Source organism: Bufo gargarizans, chromosome 9 (genome assembly GCF_014858855.1).
Source record: "Bufo gargarizans isolate SCDJY-AF-19 chromosome 9, ASM1485885v1, whole genome shotgun sequence".
NCBI classification, from domain to species: domain Eukaryota; kingdom Metazoa; phylum Chordata; class Amphibia; order Anura; family Bufonidae; genus Bufo; species Bufo gargarizans.
Window position 1 is genome coordinate 42,126,650 of NC_058088.1, and position 26,950 is coordinate 42,153,599.

At 47.1% G+C, this 26,950-nt stretch overlaps 1 protein-coding gene across 9 annotated transcripts in view; it reads right to left on the bottom strand.

Moving 5' to 3' along the window:
- Positions 1 to 26,950, bottom strand: part of MAP7D3 (MAP7 domain containing 3) — a 120,573-nt gene that overhangs the window by 16,395 nt on the left and 77,228 nt on the right. For all 9 annotated transcript variants that reach the window (XM_044306218.1, XM_044306216.1, XM_044306213.1 and 6 more), the window contains 7 exons: positions 18,659 to 18,786; positions 17,681 to 17,940; positions 12,360 to 12,495; positions 10,631 to 10,811; positions 8,930 to 9,034; positions 7,725 to 7,778; positions 4,878 to 4,935 (listed from right to left, as the gene is read on the bottom strand). In XM_044306218.1, coding sequence (XP_044162153.1) covers positions 4,878 to 4,935; positions 7,725 to 7,778; positions 8,930 to 9,034; positions 10,631 to 10,811; positions 12,360 to 12,495; positions 17,681 to 17,940; positions 18,659 to 18,786 — 922 coding nt within the window. The remainder of the gene's footprint in view (positions 1 to 4,877; positions 4,936 to 7,724; positions 7,779 to 8,929; positions 9,035 to 10,630; positions 10,812 to 12,359; positions 12,496 to 17,680; positions 17,941 to 18,658; positions 18,787 to 26,950) is intronic.

Genomic DNA, 26,950 nt, shown 5'->3' on the forward strand with positions numbered 1-26,950 from the left:
GGCATCCGCCAGCATCCGAGCCACGTCCGAGAACCATGCGCGGTTAGGCCACTCTGGGGTGATGAGGACGGTCGGAATCCCATCCACCGCAATCTTGCGTAGACCCCTCGACAGAAGAGAAGCGGAAGGAAGACATAGAGGAGGCTGAAGACTTGCCACGGAGACACCAGTGCGTCCACCCCATACGCCTTCGGACCTCGGGCGCGAGCCGGAGACCTGGGAGCTTGTTGTTGAACCTATGACGACATCAGATCCACATCCGGACGGCACCACCTGCCCGCACGTCATCGCAGACACCCGGATGCAGAGACCCTCGCCTGGCTCCACCTTGTTTTGACTTAGAAAGTCCGCAGCCCAGATGCCTATTCCCTGAATGAATACTGCTGGCCACACCGGAACGTGCGACTCTGCCCACAGCAGAATCTTATTTATTTTTATTTTTTTACTTCCCGCATCACTGTCCGGCTGCGGTCCCACCTTGATGGCTGAACAGAACGCACCACCTGCAGATGTAAGCGTACAGACCACGAGAGGTCTCGTCCCAGAGGGAAAGATCTCCTGTCGCGGCGACAGAGTGTGAGAAAAAACTGGACATATGGTACGGCCTCAGAAGAGGCCACCACAAGACCGAGGACCCGCAGGTACCCCCGAAAGGAGAGACACAGGGAGCGCAGAAGGTGCGACACCGCCATTTGGATCCAGAAGACCTAGTAGTCTGAAAGAAAAAAATCTCTCGGTCAAGGCATCCAAAAATATCCCCAGAAGGAGAGCTTCAGGGACGGGAGGAGAAGGATCGTGGAAGTCGATCAACCATCCGAGCTGTTTCATTTGAACAGTGATCCGGACGCCAAGAAATGTCCTTGGTGCGAAGAAGAGCCATCAAAGGCGCTAGGATCATGGTACAGACCCTAGGGGCAGTCGCTAATCCAAAAGGGAGGGCGACAAAAATACATAGAGTCGGCCACCCATGGCAAGCGCAGGAATCGTTGTGAGATTCTGTGATCGGGCCATCCGGACAGGCGTCCTGGAAGTCTACGGACGCGAGGAATTACCCTGAAGAAGAGAAACAATAACGGATCGGAGGGATACCAATTGAAACCTCCTTATCCGGAGAAATTTTAGCAGCTTCGGATCCAGGGTCGGACGCACCGACCCCTCCTCCTTCCTTGGAACGATGAACAGGTCTGAAAAGAAACCCGTGCCCTGTTCCTCTGGAGAAACCGGGGTAATAATACCCCTGCTCCAGAAGGGAAGAAACTACATCCAGCGTTCCGGGGGATCCGTTCCGCGCCTCGGATCTCTGGATGGCAAACTATCTTGTAACCCGACGTTACAATTCTTAGAGCCCAGGCGTTTCTGAACATGAGCCCTCCAAACCTGTGGAAGTAGCAGGGAGGCCGACTGCATCCTTGGACACCATGACGGCTGGGGTTTGAAGGGGGGAGGTTCCTGCGGGAGTCCTGTAGCCCCCCCCAGCGGCGGGGCAGTGAAAGGACTGGTACTGGAACCGGAGGACCCGGTTCGAAAAGGACGTTAGTGTGGAATGTAAGAGTTCTTGCCCCCAGATAGCGGTAGAGAAGAACTCATCCAGCTGAGCCCTAAAAAACCTGGAACCCTCAAAGGGGAGGTTAGTAAGGGGACACTTGGAGAAGCGTCAGCGTCCCACACTATCAACCCAACCTCTCTGTGCAGAATGACCGAGAGGGCTGCAATGCGGGTAAAGAGGGAATCAATGTCCATGGAAGCCTCGCAAAGGAATTTGGAAGACAGACACCTTGAGAACCAAATCCGGTGTGTCAGTAGACGCATCATGTGCCGCCAGGTTCAGGTGGTGGCGCTGCAACCACACTTGGGGAGAACACTGACCTAACGTGCCCGCCGGAGATAAATGGCTCTTGAGAGAGAATCTAGGCGCCTGTCCAGAACGTCCTGCAGAGAGGAGCCGGTAAGGACAGGGAAGGCCGTGATCCTGGACACTGGGGGATCCACCCTAGGGGAGAAGACCAGCCCTCCACACTGCTCAGTCGTAAAAGGATGATCCTGTCCCAGGTTCTGGATATGACCGCGGAAATTCCTCATAGATAGGAAAAAATGCGGCAACCTATGGCTTCTTGGACAGAAAACAAAAAAGGGGGGAACTCCCGCGTAGAGGAGAATCCCCTTGGAGATTACAGGTGTCACGGACAGCCGCTACTAAGTCCGCCAAACGTGGGGAGCTTAGGCGGAGGGACCCGCTCCATGACCTCGTCCGAGCCGGACAATCCCCCTTCAGACCTGCGCTCCTTAGGGGGAGGGAGAGTCGTCTGAACACACCTCTAGACGAGGGGGGAAAACGGAGTCATCCAAGATGGATGCTACCGCTCACGCTGCCTCTTATTAGTCAGGCGACCTCAGCGGGAACCACTGCGGGGAGACGGAGTGGTAGGGGCCACTGGATTGGCAACTGCCATAGGGTCCAAAAAGGACATGGCTGCCTTGGCGACTAAGGCCAAATCAGCCGTCGCACAGGACCTGGCAGATGCCCAAACGGGTACCGCCAGCTCTGCTGGGACAGAAATAAACATTTTTCCCACTTTTTTTTTTTTTTTTTAAAAAAGGCTGAAAGTGGTTTGAACTCAGAAAGCCTGGACTGGGGCAACAGCCTTATCACTGAGATACCAGCTTGCCTGAGGAGCTGGGTTGGGCAGGAAGGAGATCCTGTCCAGGGCCAGGGCAGGAGGCACAAACACCAGTGGTCTAACAGGACCCCATTGGAGCCTGAGAAGGTGACTTGGCTTAGGCATGATAACAACTATGCAAGAATCTACAGTTGCAGTTAGTTAGAGAAAAGAAACCTTAAAAGTGTCTTCTGGGAATCGAACTAGAGATCGTTCACATCAGAAGCAAGGCATTTATACACACACATACACAGCTGTTCAGAGAGAAGCAGATTGAATAGAGTTAAGATGCCATACCACACATACCTTTGTGGACCAGTATGGTGCTGCACATGAAAAAAGAAAAGGTGTTGCTGTTCAGAGAGAAGCGGATAGGAGCGTGGGAACCTTTGTAGCAGACGGAGGAAGCCGCCGGAGCGAAGCGCTAGGCTCCGCCCCCCGGCCGCGTCATAGAAGCGCGAAAAAATCGCGCGCTCCACTCCCTGTGATTCCTGAAAACATGTCCCCCAGTGCCGAACACAGTGAAGCGGGGGTTAAGAAGGCTGGTGGGATGCCGGAGCTAACAGGTCGAGCCCGGATCCACTTATCTTCTTGGGGGGAAATGGAGGCAGCCAGGCAACGTCCCAAAGACGGCGGCGGGCACTCCACGGGGGACCAGGAAGGCGCCATGCCGACCTGTGTCCCCATCTAGAATAAAAATAACAAAAAGGAGTAGAATCAGAGAGTGTCAATCTCCTTCACCAGACACTAAGCAAAGACTGAGCTTCTCCTGGTGGAGTCAGGGGGTATAGCCCGAGGAGGAGGAGCTCTTTCATTTGCATAGTGTCCCTCCTACTAATACCTCAAGCTATACCCATGGTCTGTGTCCCCCAATGGAAAAAAGCACATGAAATACCAGTAATGTCCAACAAGTGCTGGTTCCACATCTGTCTTAAAGGGGTTGTGCTCCTTCTGCGCACCACTATTTACAACCCAAACTTCTGGGTTGTGGGCGTAGATGAGCTGCAGCCACAACACTTACTGCTGCGCGCGGCAAGATCAGCCAGAAATGTACATGCCTATTACACCCTTCCCTGGGCTGAAAAATCTGCCCACTACACCACCCATCATCCCCTTGCTGTCTCCACCCACGCAGCTTCGATATGACAGTGGACTCCGCCTATCTTGCATGGGAATTGAGCGTGTCAACCAGCCCATTCCAAGGTCACATGGATCGGACATCATGACCATTCGGCCGTGGATTCTTAAGGAGGGCATCATGGGAGGCCTGGTCATGATGTCAGAGGAAATTCAGTCTCCACAGAGGGTGCAGTGGACCACTATCCCAATCTCCATAGAGGGAAAGAAAAAGTAGTGCAAGTACATTAGTAAGTAGCAGGGCCTGGCAGGGGAAACATATACCTGGAATACCTCTTTAAGAATGGGGCCCTGCTTCATGCTTCTGGGAATGGAGATAATGCTGCCCCTAAGGGCTAACATATGAGATAGACTCATTACATGCAAAGCGAGATATTTCAAGCCTTTATTTGTTATAATTTGGATGATTATGGCTTATAGCTTATGAAACCCCAAAGTCATAGTTTTCAGGTCCCCTTTGCTCAGGGGATATGGATTAATTAGCTGACTAGAGTGCGACACTTTGAGCCTAGAATATTGAACCTTTTCACAAAATTCTAATTTTAAGTTGCATTATTGAAATAAATGAACTTTTGCACAATATTTAAATTTTTCGAGTTTCACCTGTACATAGGGACAACATATCAAACAGACATTGTTTTGCGCTGTGTTTTAAGTCACAGATAGTGCAGGGCTCATTGGATTTTAATAAAATGGAATACATATAATTCTTTTACAAAGTCAGACTAGTGGAAATAAGGCAATTATCGCCCAAGATGACTTTTTTTTTTTTTTTTTAACGATTTTGTCTCACTACTAGTCACAAGGTCCAATCTTATTCAGTTTTAATGTTATGGCTGGCTGACGTATGGGTCATTTTTGACACAGGAATTACATTGTGCTAACGTGTTTTGCTTTTACAAATGTAGAAAATTGTAAAATGACCCTTACTTTCTTCACTGTCATCAAGATCTATCGCTCCAGTGCATGTATACACGGAGGGTACAGGATTTACTCCCGATACAACCCACCAGCAACTGATGTTCACCTACTCCAAAAAGCAACTAAAATTGACCTGATGTGCCAGACACTAGCTTGACCAACCTTGTTGATTATTCTCTACATCGCAGGTGTCCTCATCGTCTTCAGATCTGTCTTCGCTCTTCCATACAAAGAGAAGCAACAATATATTTGCTTTGCATATTGATAAAGTTTAAGTTTTCATTCTTTACATAGGCAACTACAAAAACAATTCAGGCTTATTTTTGTTATCTGTGCTGCAGCATTAAAAGGGGTTGTCAGCTTTATTTATACTGATGACCTAGCCTCACGATAGGTCATCAATATCAGATCAGCGGGGGAGGGATGGGAGCGGCTCTCGTCACCCCCACTGATCAGCTGTTTGAACAGAAAGCAGCACCTGTACGAACACAGCCTTAGGGTCCATTAACACGTGTGCATAAATGGATTTTGCGGAATGGGCGCGGACCCATTCATTTCATTGGGGCCACAAAAGATGCGGACAGCACACAGTGTGCTGTCAGCATCCGCACTTCCGTTCCATGGCCCCACAAAAAAGATAGAGAACGCGTGAATGGACCCTTATCTACACTGTTTACTTCATCGCCGTCGCCACCGCATGGGTGAGCAGGTGTAATTACAATTTCACCATGCCACTCACTTTAATGGGACGGCTACTTCTGATTCACATGAACGGGAAGGAGACGTCTCATTAAAGTGAATGGGACGGCTTAGTTGTAATTACATCTGCTCACCGCTGCAGTTGCGATGGCGAGCAGGTAAACAATAAGTCGACCTACCCTCAGGATAGTTCATCAATATCAGATCAGCGGGGGTTTATCAATATAAAAAAAGTGGACAACTGCTTTAATATTAATCCGTTTTTGCAAGCTCTGAACAATCCCGTTTTGTTAGAAGGCCCCCTTGAAGATACACTGCTCACAGGGTGTCCTGTGAGTTGAGATCAATGATCTCTCCAAAGACATCAGGTGGTCAAAACTATGGAAAGAGCCAAACAGGCTGCACTGCACTGTTAAATAAACATTTAGAAGAATAGGTGCACTACTGTGGTGGATGCAAATCAACAAAATCTGACTAAACTCTCACACTGATGTTAAAATGAGACTTTAGCCAATATATCCTTATATGAAGGACATACCGGAGCCCGCGCACCACGTCAAGGTCTCTTAGGTGGCACGGGACCTAACGCTAACCTACCTGTGCCATATGGGCAGTACCAGGGGCCAGTGGGCGAATTACAGAAGCGTAAGGTCCGACTCACAGCAAACAGCTCCCAGTGGCCTCCAGTGTAAAAACACACATGCAAAGGGAGGAGGCTGCGAGTCCCACCCAGAGCTGACTAAAGATCTATAGGCAGCATTGTGAGGCCTGCATCATATCAGTCAGCTCTGGGTGGGACTCACAGCCTCCTCCCATTGCATGTGTGGTTTCACACTGGAGGCAACTGGGAGCTGTTTGCTGTGAGTCTGACCTTACGCTTCTGTAATTCGCCCACTGGCCCCTTGTACTGCTCATATGGCACAGGTAGGTTAGCGTTAGGTCCTGTGCCACCTGAGAGACCTTGACGTGGTGCGTGGGCTCCGGTATGTCCTTCATATAAGGATATATTGGCTAAAGTCTCATTTTAACATCAGTGTGAGGGTTAAGTCCGATTTTGTTGATTGCATCCACCATAGTAGTGCACCTATTCTCCAAATGTTTATTTTATATAGTCAATTACAGCCACACATTTTGTTATCTGGTGTAGGATATCTATGTGGCAATTGTGGTCCGCTTCGGGCATCCTCCATTGTACGCATTCCTTGTTGGGGATCGCCATTAGCAATGAACCACATGTGCAGGATTTGCTCCCCCGGTTATAAATGCACAGCTGCATACGGGGTTAAGCATTTCCTGTTTTTTGAGACCACATTATATTATGCAATTTGTATGTGCACTGCACTGTTACTAAAATAGCATAACTCAGCCCACTAGATCGTTTCTGTAAAGCACAGGTAAGGGTACTTTCACACTAGAGTTATTCTTTTCCGGTATGAGTTCCGTCCTTGGGGGAGTTTTATCCTAATGCATTCTGAATGGAGAACAATCCGTTCAGTATGCATCAGGATGTCTTCAGTTCAGTCACTGTACGGTATTTGGCCGGAGAAAATACTGCAGAATGCTGCAGTATTTTCTCCGTCCAAAATTCCGGAATGCCGGATCTGGCATTAATGAATTTCAATTCGGCACCAAGTGTTTCGGCAAAACGGATCCTGTTTTCCTGTCTGCGCAGACCTTTAAAAATGCAAAAAAAATATCAGTTTTTCCGTATGACACAGACGGATCCGGTGTTTCAATGCATTTGTTAGACGGATCCGCCTATCAATGCTATCCGTTTGCACACGGATTTCCAGAACTGCCTGCCGGAACTTCACAACGCAAGTGTGAAAGTACCCAAAGTCCTTCTAAATGACAGATACTTTCTGTAGCCGATCCTTTTAACTACCATCATTTATCAGTGGAGAACGCCTCTCTAATCACTAAGAATTCCCTAACATGGTATTTGAAAACTAGCAATGTAAACCACAGAAACCCTGTACAAATACCAGGATGTAATAATTATGTGTTTAATGGGATTATAGTCATTACAGAGACGGATCAACTAAGCAGGACTCCACTTTATAAGCCAGTGCAGAGCTCTGGAGGACCTGATTTCACCATTGTGCATCATCACCCACTGGGTTCACTAGGAGCAATAATACTACATTTGCCCTCAATGACAACAGCTTATCATTGGGGGGCAGAATGGAGATGTCGCTATTAAAGAACATTTTATACTAGATAAAAGAAATCTGCTGTAAATATAAGTTGGGCGACATCATTTGTACAGTCCCTAGTTACATAAAATTACTTGCAGATACATTCACCTACCTTAACATCATTCTGCTCGTTCTTTCTAGTTCTCTTCATTATTTCTTCAATTCTCTATAAAACATAGGACACTGAAATGAGACGGCCATGCACAACAGCTTTTCCTGATCTGACCAGTGCTCTTTTCTAATCAGATCACTACATTTAGTATAGTCATATGTATGAACATTTGTAAAGCAATATATATCAGAGAGAAAAGCTGACAAATTCTGTCAAACCAGCTTCTAAAATTCTAATGTTTAACCCCCGAAGCCGTAAACTATTTTCATTTTCCCTCCGCACCTTCTAAAAGCTATAACATTTTCACTTTCAGATTACATAGAATTTTTTAATTACACCATTTCATTTATCATATACTGTAAAGCTAGGGGAAAGGGGAAATCTGCATGAAAAAAACCAAACACATAATCCCAATTTTTTGTTTGCTTTGTGACACACTTTTTTATATTTCGCTCTACAGAGCTGTTTTTTGCAGGGAGACCTGCAGCTTTTATTGGTACCATTTTAATCTCTTTTTACTGAATATTTTATTTCAGGGAATGAGATTACCAAAAACCAGATACTTGGTCAATTTAATTATTTTCCTTTCACCACGGATACAGTGATATCAATTAAGTTTTTTTTTTATTATTGTTTACTTTTACATGTAAAATTGAGGTGATTTAAATTTTTAACACTTTTTATTTTTTAAAAACATTCTTTAGTTTTATTTAGAAGGGTTTTGACATCTTCCAAGGGTGTAATAGGAAGATTACATTGTCAGGCCTGGGTGCGTTCACAAAGCTTCAGTCTGTCCTGACAACCGATTGGCACCCAGCAATTTTGATGTGGGGAGGAAGGGTTTCGTAGGTCACAGGGAGTCCTCTCCCTCTAACTAACCACTCAGATGCCGCGGTCGCTATTGACTACGGCATCTCAGCGGTTAAATTACCTGGATTGAAGTTATCTCCAATATTGGTAACTGCAGCCAAGTGTAAGCTATATTATACCAATAGAACCTACTGCAGTTGGCTCAGCTCCTGAGCCTGTTCCATACTCCTCTTGCAACATTATGTCAAACGTATGGCAGATGTGAAGGGGTTAAGATAAAAAGTTCACTAAAGTTACGTAATAAAACCTGTTGGTCTTTGGCTACCGCACAGCTAGATATTTCTCTGGTGCTCACTGGGTTATGAAGTAACATTTAGTGTCCTCATATTTCATACCTTTTTCCTCTGCAGTCTTTCCTGCATATTTTGTTGCATGATTTTTTCCCGTTCTTGCTTTTGTTTCTCAGCTTCTTCAAGAGCTTTGGCTTCTGCTTCTTCTCTCTTAAACAAAGAGATAGCAAATGATATTGACAAAGTTATACCATCATATATAATGCTGTTGTGCCATAGCACTAGGGTATGCTCCACCATTATAATAGTTATAAGTCTGACCCCTCGGACCCTCCTTGTTCATGACAGTAGAGATCCCTTTGGCTCGCTCCCTGCACAGTGGCACTACTGTCCACCCATAGTGCAGGGAACCGCAACACAGCCCCATTCTGCACAGAGAAAATCTGTAAAGGAGCAGCAATGCTACTCCTTCATTGATGAGTAGCTGATGGCATATCCCAGTAATATACCATCATTTCTATTAGAGGTAAAAGTGTGTTAATGTGTTTTATTACAAGTTTTCTGGCATTTTGATTGTCTATCCTCCCACACCCACTACTCCCCTTCTCCGATCAGCTGTTTGAAGAGGCTGTGGTGCTGTGTAAGTGCTGCAGTCTTTTCCTAAGCCAGTGACATTGCGTTCACCGGTCACATGGCTTAGGTGCAGCTCCGTTCCAGTCAAGTAAATGGGGCTGAGCTGCGATACCATGCACGGCCGCTATTCAATGGACGGCGTGTTGCTTGGTAAGCTGCAAGGAGAATCTCAGGCGAGCGCAGCGGCTTTCTGAAACAGCTGATCGGCTTGGCTGGCAGGAGTTGGATCCCCGCTGATCTCATACTGATGACCTACGGTATACTGAAAACAGTCCATCAATATACAAATCCCGGAGCACCCCTTTAAGATTAATCCCCATATAATAAACCATTCTGCAACTTTCTAACATAGTGTATACATTTCTCACCATTTTCAAGACTGCCAATTATAGAGTTTGCTACAATTCTATCCAGTTTAGACAATAGTCTGTGAGCAGCGGATACATTTTACCAAAGCCCAGTGTAGCAAACATATAGGATGTGCTGACATATTAAGAGAGTTGTCAGATAATTGCTAACTAGTGTTGATAGGAATGCTTGTTAGCAATTATCTGGCGGTGTAAATGCACTGTGTTTTGATCATTCACCAAGTAATTCGAGAGTTTGTGCGCACAGAAATTATCAGACGTGTGAATGGACCCTTAGACGTAGAAAATGGTCTAAATGTAAGACAGCTGTCTTACGTTTAGAACTACCAGCGCAGATAGCTCAGCACTCAATCCCAGGTGCGTGGCTACGGAAAACTTCAGTATATAGCAAAAGGAAAATCTGGCAGCACATGTATATTCTTTAATGCTTCTTTATTCTCTCATATAATACAGAATAAAATCAGGACGCGTTTCGGCCCATCCAAGCCTTTATCAACCAAAAGCTTGGAGGGGCCGAAACGCATCCTGATTATATTCTGTATTGTATGAGAGAATAAAGCAGCATTGAAGAAATTACATTTAGAACCGTCGCTGGCTAGGCCAAAGTTATGGAGGGGCCTGCGCCTATTCATAACTTCGGCGGATGCTCCGCGAGTTATGGGGCTTTATTAAGACCAGCGTTTAAAATGCCGCTCTTTGTAAATGTTCCCCTATGTTTTGCGTGATTAAGATTTACATAGAAGAAGAAACCCCCTTTAAATACATTAGGTTTAGTAAAAAAAACACTCGCACACAGTTTACATACCTGTTGCTGAAGTTCTACCAGTCGCTCCTGTTCTTCTTGGTCTCTGCGTATCTTTTCCTCTTCAGCTAGTCTTTGTTCCTCCTCTCTTTCCAGCCTTCGCTTCTCCTCCAATAGTTTTGTCTCTTCTTCTAGTCTTAGTCTCTCCTCTTCTGCTTTACGAGCCATTTCTTCCTGTTTTATCCTGTCACATGTTGTTAAATCAAGTCAGTGCGGCTCTGCACAGTGCTCATGATAAAGACTTGATCCTCTGACTTAGCCCGCTTTCACACAGTCAGTGTTTGATCAGTTATTTCCATCAAACCAGGTGCGGGTCAAAAACACAGAACATGAGTAAATCTTTCCATTATGCTGTATCTCGGTGTAGTCTGCACTCCTGGTTTTGGTTCATAATCATTGTCAAATCAGAATTTTTCTCTCTAACCCGACCCACTTGAACTCTTTCATCCGTCTAATCTTAAAAAGGTTTTCTGAGACTTATATACGGATGACCTATCCTCTGCTACTGTGAGTGCCGATGCCATCTCAAACAGCTGATCGCGGGGATCCCGGGTGTCAGAATCCCACCTATCAGATACTAATGACCTATTCAGAGGATAGTTCATCAGTATACAAGCCTAGGAAAACCCCTTTAAGGAGTATCTGTCATCCTACTACACTGCCTGTTTAAAGGGCTTCTCCAGGACTGAATGGGTGCAGCGCAGCAGTAACCAGCAACATTTACTACAGTGGATAAAGCTGTGTAGGTACGCTGGCTATTTCAGAAGCTGGGACTACTGCAGCTACCGCTGATTATTGGGGATGCTGTGAGTCAGACTCCAGCTGATCTGATATAGATAAACTATACTAAGGATAGGTCATTATTATCTGTCTCTGAGAACCCATTTAAAGGGCAGTATATAATGGTGACGGGTCCAATGTACTATTAGTCAGAAAGGCAAGGCATAATATTGCCATTTGGCTAATAGCACCGAACAAAGAACTCAAAGAATAAATTAAGTCAGTCACACTCTAGATACTATACAAACACGTGACATTGTGTCCACTGTCTCCAGCTAGGAACATATGTGCAGCTGCTGGAGTTATGGCGCCTGTATGTAGTGGATGCCACAGTGCGTTTGCAGGAGGATTTACAGTGAAAGACAGTGGATGACATTTAGTGAAAGCTTCTCAGTGATGTCACATATGTGCAGACCTCGCGCTACAGTTATCATTAAAATACATCACTTTTGTGCCATGAAAGAGTCACAAACTGCATGTTTGCTACTTTTTTTAATAGCACTTCCTCAAAAAGTTTTGCGGCTTCTCCACTTAACGCGTATCGAGGGCATGGAGGGGCGGGGCCAGTGGCCACCCTACATTTATCATCTTCTACGCCAGTTTTCTGGCAAAGAATACTGAAATACACTGCAGCCGGGGGCTGGCATAGATTTCAGTTCAGGTGCATGGACTGCCGGATGCCGTGCACCCGGTTATCATAGCTTGAACACTTGCCGGAATGCCAGATCCGGCATTCATTTACATTGAAGTGTATTAGTGCATTAAGTGTTCCGGCATGCAAAGACCCATGCGTTTGCATCTGGTTGTGGGATCTGGCAGGCAGTTCCGGCGACGGAACTGCCTGCCGGAATCCTCTGCCGCAAGTGTGAAAGTACCGTAAGCCTATGTGTTTCCACTGTTTTCAATTGAATTTGCAGTAGATTGAAAATTAAAGACAAAAATAAACTATTACCTTTCTTCTTCTTGTCTTTGAATTCGCTCTTGCTCCTCACGCTCCCTTTGCTCCCTTGCAAGGCGACGGTTTTGAGCTAATATTTTAGCAGCTTCTTCAGGAGTGGTGCTTCCTGAAATAGTCTTGTTACTGGATTCTAGGGAATTAAAAAAAAAAACCACACATATATTTGTTAATATGCTTTAACAAGTAGCATACAAATGACGACAACCAACCTATGCTCCCATTATTTTTTTGTGTACTGTATTACTAACATACAAAAGTGCATAATACTATAATATAGCGAAATTATTAAAAAGTGTTTTTTGCCCTTATCTGTATTTTGTTCCTGTGCACTGCTGGATCCTTAAAGGGTCAGTCAGTTTCCCAAACTGTAAAACTTTTTTTTATATGATCTGCACTCCCCCTTCTCTATTTCCACACTGCGCACAAATATTCTCCTCCTTATTAACAGAACCAGTTGCCGCCGGTGTACATCTCAGTGTCCTCCACTACACCACCTTCCTGGTAGACTGGATTTCTCTCCAAAAAATAGATATTTCTATATGGGGAAGTACTGTGAGGAAATTCATATACAAAACACTTTATTTACTGGTTGTGCAGTGTGGAAATATAGAGGGGAGCAGCGCGGATCATATGAAAAAAAGCGCAAAAATATATTTGTAAAAGCTAGGATTTCTCCATACAACACAATAATCCTACAACTAAAGAGATTCAGCCTAAACGCAAAGTATTATTGGAATATAACTTATTTACTTAACTTAATATTTCATCAAGTACATAGTATGTAAAAACGTGACAGAGAATCAACTCTCCAGAAATAAATCTAAGGGCGACCGTAATCCGTGTTGGTCCTTTCAAGATATTTTTTGTATATTTATTTTTTATGTGCTCTAACTGGGAGATCCCAACATCCCATTAAAATAAAACTAGTTACATAATCAGAAGTCAAGTTGTGCCTTGGCATGTAGGAAGATGACCTTCACTATCCAGAGACCATGCATTTAGGACTAGATAAAGGAGTTTAATTGCAATCTATTTCCTACTATTTCCATTCTAACCTTCCTCTCTTATTTGCACTTTGTGGCTCATATAGAAAAACCTAGTGCAAGGTTTTCCTTCATATTGTAACACGTAGAGTTCTCAGTTATCCAGACTAGGGTTGCACCGGGTATCAAACTATCGATACCCAATCGATACATTTGAACCCAGATCGATAAGTTACTGGGATTTGCCGATTTCCTGCACAGCCTAGTATCTGTTAGAGAACATGGCATGTGCCGCCCTCTGCGCGCACCAGAGTCCCTCCCTCCCCACTGTGACGCGGATGCCGCTGCCACAAATGAAAAGAGAGGGAAGGGAGCAGCTGTAAAGCTGCCGCTGCCAACCATGTGTATAAATAACATGATTATAATACCGAGGGGGAGGCCACTGCGCCACCAATGCATACGATTAACCCTTAAATACAAATGTAGGCTGCGGGTGCCCGCCGTATCACATACCTAGCCTCTATGACAGGGCATGGCGATGCACCTAAGGGGTTAATTGACGTGGATCGCCCCGTCACAGAGGCTGGGAGCCGGGTATGTGAAAAGGCTAGCACCCGCAGTCTACATTTTTATTTAAGGGTTAATCACATGCATTGGTGGCAAGGTACGCCCCCCACACTCCAGTATTATATTCATTGGTGGCTGTGGCAGCTTCCGAACTGAGCTTCAGCAGTGAAATCGTGGGGCTCCGACCGGTTACCATGGCAGCCAGGATGCTGCTGAAGCCTTCTATGGCTGCTATGGTAAGCTCCCTGCTGCTGTGTGCACAAAGCACAGGGCAGCAGGGATAGTGTAAGGTCCTATTCACCCTGATAGAAATCTATTACCAGAAAAAAGAAAATTATTTAACCACTTCAGCCCCGCTAGCTAAAACCCCCTTCATGACCAGAGCACTTTTTACACTTCGGCACTACACTACTTTCACCGTTTATCGCTCGGTCATGCAACTTACCACCCAAATGAATTTTACCTCCTTTTCTTCTCACTAATAGAGCTTTCATTTGGTGGTATTTTATTGCTGCTGACATTTTTACTTTTTTTGTTATTAATCGAAATGTAACGATTTTTTTGCAGAAAAATGACATTTTTCACTTTCAGCTGTAAAATTTTGCAAAAAAACGACATCCACGGCGAGTTCCTAGAATTTTTTATTTTTTGTCGCAAGTTAGTGGAATATGAGACTTTGTAAGGAAAAAAGAAAAAAAAAGAAAAATCATCATTTTCCGCTAACTTGTGACAAAAAATAAAAAATTCTAGGAACTCGCCGTGCCCCTCACGGAATACCTTGGGGTGTCTTCTTTCCAAAATGGGGTCACTTGTGGCGTAGTTATACTGCCCTGGCAATTTAGGGGCCCAAATGTGTAAGAAGTACCTTGCAATCAAAATCTGTAAAAAATGGCCTGTGAAATCCGAAAGGTGCACTTTGAAATATGTGCCCCTTTGCCCACCTTGGCTGCAAAAAAGTGTCACACATCTGGTATCGCCGTACTCAGGAGAAGTTGGGGAATGTGTTTTGGGGTGCCATTTTACATATAACCATGCTGGGTGAGAGAAATATCTTGGCAAAAGATAACTTTTCCCATTTTTTTTTATACAAAGTTGGCATTTGACCAAGATATTTATCTCACCCAGCATGGGTATATGTAAAATGACACCCCAAAACACATTGCCCAACTTCTCCTGAGTACGGCGATACCACATGTGTGACACTTTTTTGCAGCCTAGATGCGCAAAGGGGCCCAAATTCCTTTTAGGAGGGCATTTTTAGACATTTGGATCCCAGACTTCTTCTCACACTTTCGGGCCCCTAAAAAGCCAGGGCAGTATAAATACCCCACATGTGACCCCACTTTAGAAAGAAGACACCCCAAGGTATTCAATGAGGGGCCTGGCGAGTTCCTAGAAATTTGTTATTTTTTTTGCATAAGTTAGCGGATATTGATTTTTTTTGTTTTTTTCTCACAAAGTCTCACTTTCCGCTAACTTAGGACACAAATTTCAATCTTTCATGGACTCAATATGCCCCTCAGCGAATACCTTGGGGTGTCTTCTTTTCGAAATGGGGTCACATGTGGGGTATTTATACTGCCCTGGCTTTTTAGGGGCCCTAAAGCGCGAGAAGAAGTCTGGAATATAAATGTCTAAAAATGTTTACGCATTTGGATTCCGTGAGGGGTATAGTGAGTTCATGGGAGATTTTATTTTTTGACACAAGTTAGTGGAATATGAGACTTTGTAAGAAAAAACAAAAACAAACAAAAAATTTCCGCTAACTTGTGCCAAAAAAAATGTCTGAATGGAGCCTTACCAGGGGGGTGATCAATGACAGGGGGGTGATCAATGACAGGGGAGTGATCAATGACAGGGGGGTGATCAATGACAGGGGGGTGATCAATGACAGGGGGGTGATCAATGACAGGGGGGTGATCAATGACAGGGGGGTGATCAATGACAGGGGGGTGATCACCCATATAGACTCCCTGATCACCCCCCTGTCACTGATCCCCCCCCCTGTAAGGCTCCATTCAGACGTCCGCATGATTTTTACGGATCCATGGATACATGGATCGGATCCACAAAACACATGTGGACGTCTGAATGGAGCCTTACAGGGGGGTTATCAATGACAGGGGGGTTATCAATGACAGGGGGTGATCAGGGAGTGTATATGGGTGATCACCCGCCTGTCATTGATCACCCCCCTGTAAGGCTCCATTCAGACGTCCGCATGTGTTTTGCGGATCCGATCCATGTATCCGTGGATCCGTAAAAATCATACGGACATCTGAACGGAGCCTGACAGGGGGGGATCAATGACAGGGGGGTGATCAGGGAGTTTATATGGGGTGATCAGGGGTTCATAAAGGGTTAATAAGTGACGGGGGGGGGGGGGGTGTAGTGTAGTGTAGTGTAGTGTTTGATGCGACTTTACTGACCTACCTGTGTCCTCTGGTGGTCGATCCTAACAAAAGGGACCACCAGAGGACCAGGTAGGAGGTATATTAGACGCTGTTATAAAAACAGCGTCTAATATACCTGTTAGGGGTTAAAAAATTCGGATCTCCAGCCTGCCAGCGAGCGATCGCCGCTGGCAGGCTGGAGATCCACTCGCTTACCTTCCGTTCCTGTGAGCGCGCGCGCCTGTGTGCGCGCGTTCACAGGAAATCCCGGCCCTCGCGAGATGACGCATATATGCGTGACTCTGCGCAGGGCTGCCACCTCCGGACCGCACATCTGCGTTAGGCGGTCCGGAGGTGGTTAAATAAAAAAAAAAAAAATGCACGATTTGTCATTTTTTTGTCACCTCCTCCCCCCAAAAAATAGGAAAGGACTGTTCTATTATGGGCCGGACGTTCCATAAAATATGTATTGCAGGTGGCTTTTTTGGCGTTTTTTTTCCCCCGCATGGTATCGAGTATCGCAATACTTTTTTATGGTATTGAAATGGAATCAGAATTTAGGTATTGTGACAACCCTAATCCAGACAGCACAATATTACACATTTGGCAGGCTCAGGAAGTTGCGGCACACTTATAAACTGCTTGAGTTACAGGGTTAGAAGAGGGTTAATCTACCTTTGCACATGTTCTTCTATGTCAATGCAGCCAACAAAGCCACTATCTCAAAAACTGCAAATGCTGACACGATTCTATGGACAGGCTTGTGCTTCATAGAGGACCTGCCATCTCTCCTGACATGTCTGTTTTAATTATTGTATTCCCCAAACTCTAACAATTCCAGATCATCTTTTCTTAGAACTTTGTGTTGTGTATGACTAAATTGACAACTGGGTGTTACCAGTTGGGGGTATGCCCTTGCACACACTGTCCAATCAATGCCAACTGTGTAGGGACACACCCCTTTAAAGAAAAGGGAATCGCAACAGCCAGCTGTCAATTTATTAATACATCTCTAGTGGTAATAAAAGGACACAGAGTTACGACAGAAAATGCTCCAGTTCTGTTACTTCATGGAGAAGACAAACATTAACCGAGACAGAGAAGGAGATGTAAAAAGGTCCTAGATAAAGTCATCCACAGAATATCTGTGAACCGACTCTCTTCAACATTGGTATATTTAAAATGGGTGTATTTTCATTAACAAAAAGTGAAAATGACTTCATGGAAAATCTGGCGATTAGAAGAAAGCAAAGTACCAGCAAGTGCTCTTCGAGGACTCTGGCAACATCTATGATTTTAATTTCTCAGACAACGCTTTTTAATGTATCAAGAGACCGAAAAGATTTAAAAAAAAAAAAAAAAAAAAAGTTACCATCTTTGGTCTTTGAACTTGCTGCTTCTTTCTCTGAGGTCTGTGGCGTTTTGGGTTCAGAGCTCGTCATATCTGTACATTTCTCCTTTGGTTTAGTCTCTGGTTCAGCAGTCTTTTTGGTAGTGCTCAAGACAGATGGTGTGAGCAATGGACGCTGGATTGGAGCTGGCTTTTGAGTCACAGTTGGTGAAGGAGGTCTCTGCTTCGTTAAACTTGGAGATGGCGGACGGGTCCGTTGTGTTATAGAACTACTGTTCCTTCTAGAATTTCATTACAGAGAAGAAAGTGTAGAAAGCGGTTACATTAATCCCTATGCAATGTATACAATAAAAAATACATTTATATATGTGGTCTACAGGAAATTATTGCTAACAGCCTCATGACCAAAATCGTACTTGCTCATTGGACCCTTTCATTTTACGTTGGTACCATAAAAATATCATGATTAGGCTACTTTCACATCTGCGCTTTACCTTTCCACTATTTAGATCCGTCATAGGATTTCAATAGCGGGGCAAAACGCTTCTGTTTGGCCCCATTTATTGTCAATGGGGACAAAACTGAACTGAACGAAACAGAATGCATTTCGTTCCATTAGGTTGTGTCCCCATTGCGGACAGAATAACGCTGCAAGCAGCGTTTTTTTTTGTCCGCGATGTGGTGCGGAGCAAGACGGATCCATCATAACACACAATGTAAGTGGCGGATCTGTTTTCTTTTGTGTCTGAGACTTACCATTGACTTACAATGGTTTTAGAGACAGATCAGTCTTGGCTATTTTAGACATAATACAACCGGATCCGTTCATAACAGATGCAGACAGTTGTATTATTATGATGTAAGCGTTTTTGCTGATCCATGATGGATGCAGCAAAAACGCTGGTGTGAAAGTAGCCTTACAGTTCTAACTTTGCAGAAAACTGTAACTGGAGATGTAACTCGGCATCAAAAGAGAGGCGTTGACCAACAGTCACGTACTTTTCTAGCGTTGGTGATGGAGCCTGCTTTGTTACGCCTGCAGGGGAAGGAGATCTTCGCCGTGAAGTTACAGAAGGAGAGGGTGGCCGTTTCCCCACAGACGGTAAAGGCTTGTCGAGGCCTGACTTCTGTGAAACATAAATAAATGTATTTTTGTACTTACTGTAAAATCCTTTTCTCGTTGGATGCATTGAGGGACACAGCACCATGGGTATTTGCCCAGCTGCCACTAGGAGGCTAACACTAGAAAGGAAAAGTGTTGGCTTCATCCAGATAGACTATACCCTCTGCACAGACACTAAACTAACCAGTTGGTACTAAAGCAGAAGGAGCACCAAAATCTAGAGCGAAAAGTGAAGCCAATGTGTCCTAAACCAGAAAGAGGACCAATATCAAAGTATCAAAGAGTTCCAGGAAACCCGGTAACCTAACGAAGAGAAAAAACAACAGGGGTGGGATATGTGTCCCCCAATGCATCCAACGAGAAAAGGATTTTACGGTAAGTACAAAAATCCATTTTTCTTGTGAATCGCATTGGGGGGGGGGGGGGGGGGGGTTGGCAGCACCATGGGACGTCCCAAAGCAGTCCCAGAGGGTGGGAAGAAACAGCCATGGGAAAAACCTAGCGCACAGCCACTTGATGTGATAAAACCTGGAGAAGGTGTGAACTGAGGCCCAGGTGGCGGCCTTGCAGACCTGGGAGGCATAGGCCAGATGCCAGACCGCCCAGGATGCCCCATCCGCCCTAGTGGAGTGAGCAGTTAACCGGAAAGGGGAATCACGACCCTTCGCCACATAGGCTTCCTTGACAGCCGACCGAATCCAACGGGAGAAGGTAACTTTGGAGGCTGAGAGACTCTGCGAATGGAGGTAATCCTAACTAGAAAGGCAACCTTAAAAGAGACGCAGGATAGGGAGATCTCCTGCAAGGGCTCGAAGGGTGAGGACTGAAGGGCATCTAAGACCAGATTCAAATCCCATGGTTCCACTGGAGAATGGAATGGATGGATGCGATGAGCCCACCCCCTGAAGGAAGGTTTTTACTTGGGAACGAGAAGCCAAGGGCGTTTGGAAAAGAACAGACAAGGCTGAGATCTGGCCTTTGAGGGAGGTCAGGAGGAGACCTTTCTCAAGGCCTGCCTGAAGAAAGGCAAGAATCCTAGGGACGGAAAAAAGGAGAGGGTTAACCTCGCCAGATTCACACCAGGCAAAATAAGCCTTCCAGATACGATGGTAAATCCTGGCCGACTGGGGGTTTATATGCATGAAGCATAGTTTGGGTGAACCTCAGGACTGCAGCTTCAACAGCCATGTCGTTAAATGAAGCCGAGGTAAACTCTGGTGGAACAGCGGACCTTGCAAAAAGGAGGTCGGGATGCAGTGGTAGCCGCCATGGAGCATCGGCGAGCAGGAAAACAAGATCTGCATACCATGCCCTGCGGGGCCAGTTCGGAGCCACCAATATGGCCGTGGCGCGAGCCAATTTGAGGCGTTTGAGTACCCGAGGAAGAAGCAGAAGGGGGAGGGAAGAGGTACAGGAGACTGAATTGGGACCACGGGAGCACCAAGGCGTCTACCGCAAGAGCCTGAGAATCCCGAGACCTGGCGACGAAAAGCGGAAATTTGTGATTCAGATGGAAGGCGAAAAGATCCACGTCTGGGATTCCCCAACGCTGACAGAGCTGTTGAAAAACCTCTGGATGGAGAGACCACTTGCCCGGGTCGAGACGTTGGCGATTGAGGAAGTCAGCTGTCCAATTGTCGACTCCGATGTGGACAGCGGAGAAAGTGGGAACATGTCCCTCTGCCCACCGCAGAATACGAGGGGCTTGCTTCAGGACTGCCACACTTCTGGTGCTCCCCTGGTGGTTAAAATAAGCCACGGCAGTGGATTTGTCCATCTGAATCCGGACAGAATGACCGTGGAGGAGGGGAGTCCAACAGGAGAGAGCTAGGTAAATGGCCCTGAGCTCCAGGATATTGATCTGCAGGGAGCTCTCCTGTATCGACCACTGACCCTGGGCTGTGAGAGACCCGAAGGCAGCCCCCCAGCCTGGCATTGGTGATCACCAGAATAGAGAGATGAAGGGACTGGGTGTGAAATTGGGCGTTAGGAATTGCCTTGAAGGCGGCAACCATCCGGCCCAGAACACGCATACACGCATCTGGAGGAAACTACCTCCAGAACCCAGGTGTCGTCCACGCTTACGCTCCAGTGATCCTGAAAGGAGAGCAAAACGACCCCCTCGCCCCCCTCGAGGAAACGACTTGAGCGGGAGAAAACAGCCATGCAGATGATGGCTTTGCAGACTGGGGTTTGAAAGGCTTAAGGAGTAGAGATGAGCGAACTTCTGTTTTAAGTTCGGCGTCTAAAGTTCGGGTTTGGATTAGCGGAGAATCCCGATCTGGAACCGGATATGGATTCCGACTTCCGTTGTGGTCCGTGGTAGCGGAATCAATAATCGGCCATTATTGATTCCGCTACCACGGACCACAACGGAAGTCGGAATCCATATCCGGTTCCAGATCGGGATTCTCCGCTAATCCAAACCCGAACTTTAGACGCCGAACTTAAAACAGAGGTTCGCTCATCTCTATTAGGGAGGAAGGACAAACAATCTTTTTGTCCAGACGGGAGGAGGAGTTCTGAAAGGAGCGAAAACGCTGTTATCGTAAAGTAGAGCTAGGACGGCGGGGATGGTTCTGGGGCAGGAGAGAACTTTTCCCACCCGTGGCCTCAGAAATGAGCTCCTCCAAGCGCTTCCCAAAAAGCCTACCACCCAGGAAGGGGAGAGATAGGAGCTCCTTTTTGGAGGCGGCATCCGCCGCCCAACCACGAAGCCAGGCCGCGCGGCGGATGGCCACAGAGTTAGAAGCCGCCCAACTCCAGAAAAACATCACAGATACCACAATGCCTGGAGAAGATGAGAGGCAAGGAGATGGAGCTCCCCCTGAGTAGAATCTGGGGGCAAGGACCGGACAAGCTGCTTGGCCTAGACCACGCAGGCCTTTACCACCTAAGACGCAGCAAAGGAGGGACGTATAGCAGAACCCACTGCCACGAACGCAGACTTGAACAAGGAGTCTATCTTCTTGTCCGACGGATCAAACAAGGAAGCCGCATCGGCCAAAGGAAGTGTGGTGGCTTTAGCAAGACGGGCCACCTATAGATCTACCTGAGGAGGGACAGATCACATAGTAAGCATAGGGCAGGACATAGTTTAGACAAGCCGAGGTCGTTTGTGGGACCTGGGCGTGCCCCTTCCTTCCCCTGAGGGGTCCCTGGGGGGAGGGGCGCAAAGATGGGCAGGCAAGCGGTCCAGCGACTACACAATGGATTGGGAGAGACGGGTAAGGTCCCCTATGGCTTGGGACAAGGAAGAGGCCCATTCAGGAGGGATCGAAACAGAGCGGGTGGTAAGGAACAGAGCGGGTGGTAAGGGCGTCCTGAGGGGGCCTGGGGGCAAGGCACTGCGCACAAACAGGGTCAGGCTGACCGCATGGCAACTTCTTATTGCAACGGGTGCACGCAAAGTACATGGCGGACTCGAGGGGGGGGGGGGGGGCTGGGAACAGGAGTCTTCTCTGGTAGAGGACATGAGGGATGAGTGGGAGCCTGAAAAAAATTGAAAAGTAGCCAGCCAGGTCCTGTGTCTACGAAGAGTTGCTTCAGCAGACGCAGAAGAGAGCAGGGAGATCTCCACAAGTGCTGGCAAAATGGAGGCCCAAAAGCAGAAGAAATGTAAAGTCCGCCTCCAGGGCAAAAGCCAGCACTTGACTAGGATAGGAGGGGAGAAGACCCCTCCCAAGAGCCGAGAGAAGCAGGGAGGGGCCAAGAAAAAAGCCCGGGAAGCAAGGAGGGGGCAGGAGAGGATGCGGTCTAGGCCAGGTAAAAGCCGGGGCCTCAATTAATAAAGCGGATGGAAAAGGTGCGCCATCTGCGGGTAGGAACCGCAGGAAACCCTACGGTAAAAAAAGAAGGAGGAGGCGGACGGAGCTCCTGAGAGGAAGCGACGACCAGGGAGGGGAAAAACGGGGCAAAAGGAGCATCTGGGACCCAAGGACAGGCCAGAAAAGATGCAGTGTAGTCCCAGCAGAAGTCGGGGACTGGGGACTAAAGTAGAAGGGAAGGCCGGTCACCCCTGCGGTGGGATTGTCGGCATGCCACTGCGGATGCAGTAATGGGGGACTGGGTGACCGGCGAGGTACAATAGTACACGCCCGCAGGGGGGCTACTAAAGTGGAGTCGACGATGAAGCCCCATCCTGCAGCAGACAGAAGCCTGCGGGGAAAAAAAGCAGCAAGACCTGCGATAAAAACAGAGCAGGTCATGTCTGCCTCCTACAAACACTAGACTAAAACTGGTTAGTTTAGTGTCTGTGCAGAGGGTATAGCCCATCTGGGTGGAACCAACACTTTTACTTTCTAGTGTCAGCCTCCTAGTGGCAGCTGGGCATATACCCATGGTGCTGTGTCCCCCAATGCCATTCACGAGAAAATGTATTAGATTAATAAAATAGGAGTACAACTTCTGAAACTGTTCTGAATGTAGCGCACAAAAGAAGACATTTTTTTAAACTGATGTAAGGGAAAACTGGCTTAGTTGCCCATAGAAAACAATCAGATTTCACCTTTCACAGCTCCTTTGGAAAATGAAAGGTGGAATTTGGTGGTGGACCGACTCCTGGCGTCCCGGCCAATTAGCCGTTTTAAGAGGCTGATTCGATGAGCCTTTTCCTAGGCCAGTGAATGGTCATCAGTCACATTGCCTATTGGCAGCTCAGTCCCATTTCTAGTTAGTGGGCCCGAGCTGCTATACCAAGAATAGCCGCTATCCAATGTGCATAGTATGCTGTGGGGATGCCCAAGCACTCTCTGAAGGCTTGCAACCTCTTTAAACAGCTGATCGCTGGGGGTCCAGGGAGGATCCTGAGGATAGGTCGGCAATATTGAACTCCCGAAAAATACCTTCAAAAGGCTATAGGCATTTTGTACTTTAAGAGTAACTAAACTTTTTTTTAGAACTTTCTTTTAAAATGTTCTAAATAGCCCAAAACTGATTTTTATACTATACTTTATTAATCAATTACACTGTTTTCCTACTCAAATAGGGACCCAAAGTCCTGGGTTATATTGTGCCTTAAAATTGGATTTTTTGTACTCACCGTAAAATCCTTTTCTCGTAGTAGGCATTGGGGGACACAGATCCCTCCCTATGTTTTTTCTTCCGCTTCTCCGGGCTGGTCTCTTGATCTTTCCCGGTACGGGAGTTGTTGGTTCCTTGCTTTTCTTCTCTCTCCTACTGCTTTTGGTACAAACTGAATAGCCTCGTGCCTGTGGAGAGGGTATAGCCCACCTGGGAGGAGCCAACACTTTTTGTGTCTAGTGCCTCCTAGTGGTAGTTGGACATATACCCATGGTGCTGTGTCCCCCAATGCCTACTACGAGAAAAGGATTTTACGGTGAGTACAAAAAATCCAATTTTCTCGTGCATGGCATTGGGGGACACAGCACCATGGGACGTCCCAAAGCAGTCCCTGAGGGAGGGAAAAGAAGAGACGCGCCACCGGTTGGGCATACAGGTGCAGGAGAACCATGTGACCCAACGGGAAAAAACACGATGGGCAAGAGGTTCCATAACAAGGAAGAAACCTCAGAAGAAGCAGGGAAGACTGCCAGCACCCCAGGACAAATGACTGGAAGAAAATCCCAAATGCAAGAAGGTGGCAAAAGGAAACAGAGCGCAGCCAAGGGCTGGAGAAAAAATTAGGACAGCACCGCGTGGTGAAACTACCCAACGCTCTACATTGTTCCAGACCCAAAAAAACCTGTGGCCATCCCCTGAAAGGCCAGGGGAGAAAAGAAACAGGGAAGCACTGAAAACCAAACGAGTGGGGGAGCCATAGCAAGGCTCACATGTGAAGGGAGGGGACTCCCCTCACCGCAAGGCCAGGAAAGAAGCTAAGCGCCCCATGTAAAGGTGAAAACCCAAGGCTGCTAGAGGAAACCGCCAACCCTGGAGAAGGAGGGGGTTGTAGGTAAAAAACCAGGAAAAGAACGATAGCTCCTGCGTCCCCAAAAACAGGAGACGAGGCGCAAGCCTCCGAAAACAAGATATCACCGTGAAGCGTAAGACCAGAGGAAACACTGGGCATGTGAAGTATCATGGAAAAAAGAAGCCAGATACAGGCCAGGCAACCTCGGCAGGACACACTGGACTGAGAGACATGGGAGTAGAAGGAGAGCACTCCAAAAAACCTAAAGAGGAAAGGTCCTACAACAGGAGGAGGTCCCTCCCGAAGGAGACCATACGGTGGAACTGCAAACCGCAGCACTAAACCACTCAATACCAGGTACTTGACGTGGGAGGCTGGAAAAAGAGACACAAATCCCAAGAGGACCTCAAATGAACAGGGACAGGGACTCCAGAAGGAGTACCCAGTATGGGCTCACAAGGAACCAGAAGCTGAACCACCAGAAGACAACGCAAGCCAGAATATCCAGGAAAGGCGAAAAGAAACCACCATAGGGGAAGGGGCATTGGCCATGGACAACTAGCCGTACCAAGAATATTGACCAGCAAACCTTAAACATTGTCCCAGAGAGGGCAAGTACAGCAGCTCGGGATGTACCACAAAACGACAGACATCCATATGCATAAGGAATGCAGAAGTCGCCATGAAAAAAAAAAAAAAAACCGGGGTAGCCTACATAGAAATGTAGAAACCAGCTGCGACCGGCATACAGAAAACTTCCAGGGGGGAGAAAGCACCAGACAGGTGCAGACGACGGCAAGGTCCAGGAGGACTGCCCCTCCGCCATGTAGCACAACTAAGCAGAAAATACAAGGGAATACCGAAAACACCTGGACCCAAAAGGAACTACGGGGCCCTGTCCGATACCAGAGCAATCAGCTGAAAATTCAGACAGGTGTGTGTGGCGCTCAGAGGTCCTGTCCTTGACCCATCAGGGAGGACGTCCAGCAATGATAAAAGCCGTGGACCCAGAAGGATTCCGTGTGGCGGACATCCAGCGATGACAGAATACCGCAGCCGCGGCCGATGCCACCAGCTACGTGTCCAAACAAGGTAGAAGATCCAGTGGAGATCCTTGTACTTCACCAGGAATGGGCCGCTCAGCAATTAGGAAACAACGCGAGTACTCCCCTATAACATGGGGTAACGCGGAGCACAGCATACCGTAGTACCGTAAAGAGAAGGCAAGAGCAACTACAGCACGAAGGCCAACAACCACCTGGCCACGGAGTAGGGAGCGTGGTTGAATGAGGACCACCCGCCGGATCAGACAGATCAGTCATATACTGGAGCTACCAGAAGTAGCAGTAGACCGACAAGGTGGGGGTTGGGCTGGCCCACACCTGCCAGACATGGAAACCATGCACACGCTGAACGAAGGGGGCCTGGTGCAGACAGTGCCTTGAGAGGTAGAAGGAGACCAATGAGCGCGACAGTAAAGGAGTGGCAGATGTATGGAAGAACCAAATGGATGGAACCAACATCCGCAGCACAGATTAGAACCCTGTGGGCAGAAAACACCCAGTGATACAGAAACTGTCTGAGCTACAGACCGCACCACAGGGCCCAGCGCTTGGGGTACTACAAACACACGCCTAAAATATGGGCAAAGTGGCTGCATGTTGCCAACTAAGGAGAGTGGAAACATAGCCACAGCATCTGGGAATGAGACAGCATACGGAGGGTACAGGTACACAACCTGTAAAGTAGAAATATGGCTGTGTTAGAGGAACTACATTTAAGATCGAAGCAATGTGGCCGCATGGTGCACCCTAGACCCAGAGAGGTGCAACAGCAACCGCGTTAACAATGGAACCCAGTAGGGCCGCACGGTACCACAAAGAACAAGACAGGTGCACACCACAATCAGGTAGGTGCAATGGCAACAGAAACAGGGCCGCATAGCACACCCTAGAAGCCAGACAGGTTGAACGGCTGCAGCATCGGAGACGGTTCAGGGACTCTACCCATGAAGGGAGTAAGATGGCCGTTTGGTGCACACTATGATGAGGTAGGTGCAATGGCCACGGCAATAGGAGGAGGCCTCAATATCTCGTCCTGTAAGGAGAGAAAATGCCACATGGAACACCATAAAGCCGGACAGGAGGAACGGCTACCGCATCCGGAGATGGCTCAGGTACTCCACCTGTTAAGGGATCAAGGCGGCAGGGAACAGACAGGTAACTGAACCGGACAGGGGCAATTCTACGGCAATTGAAAGTGGCCTCTATATTCCGCCCGTAGGGAGAAATGTTGC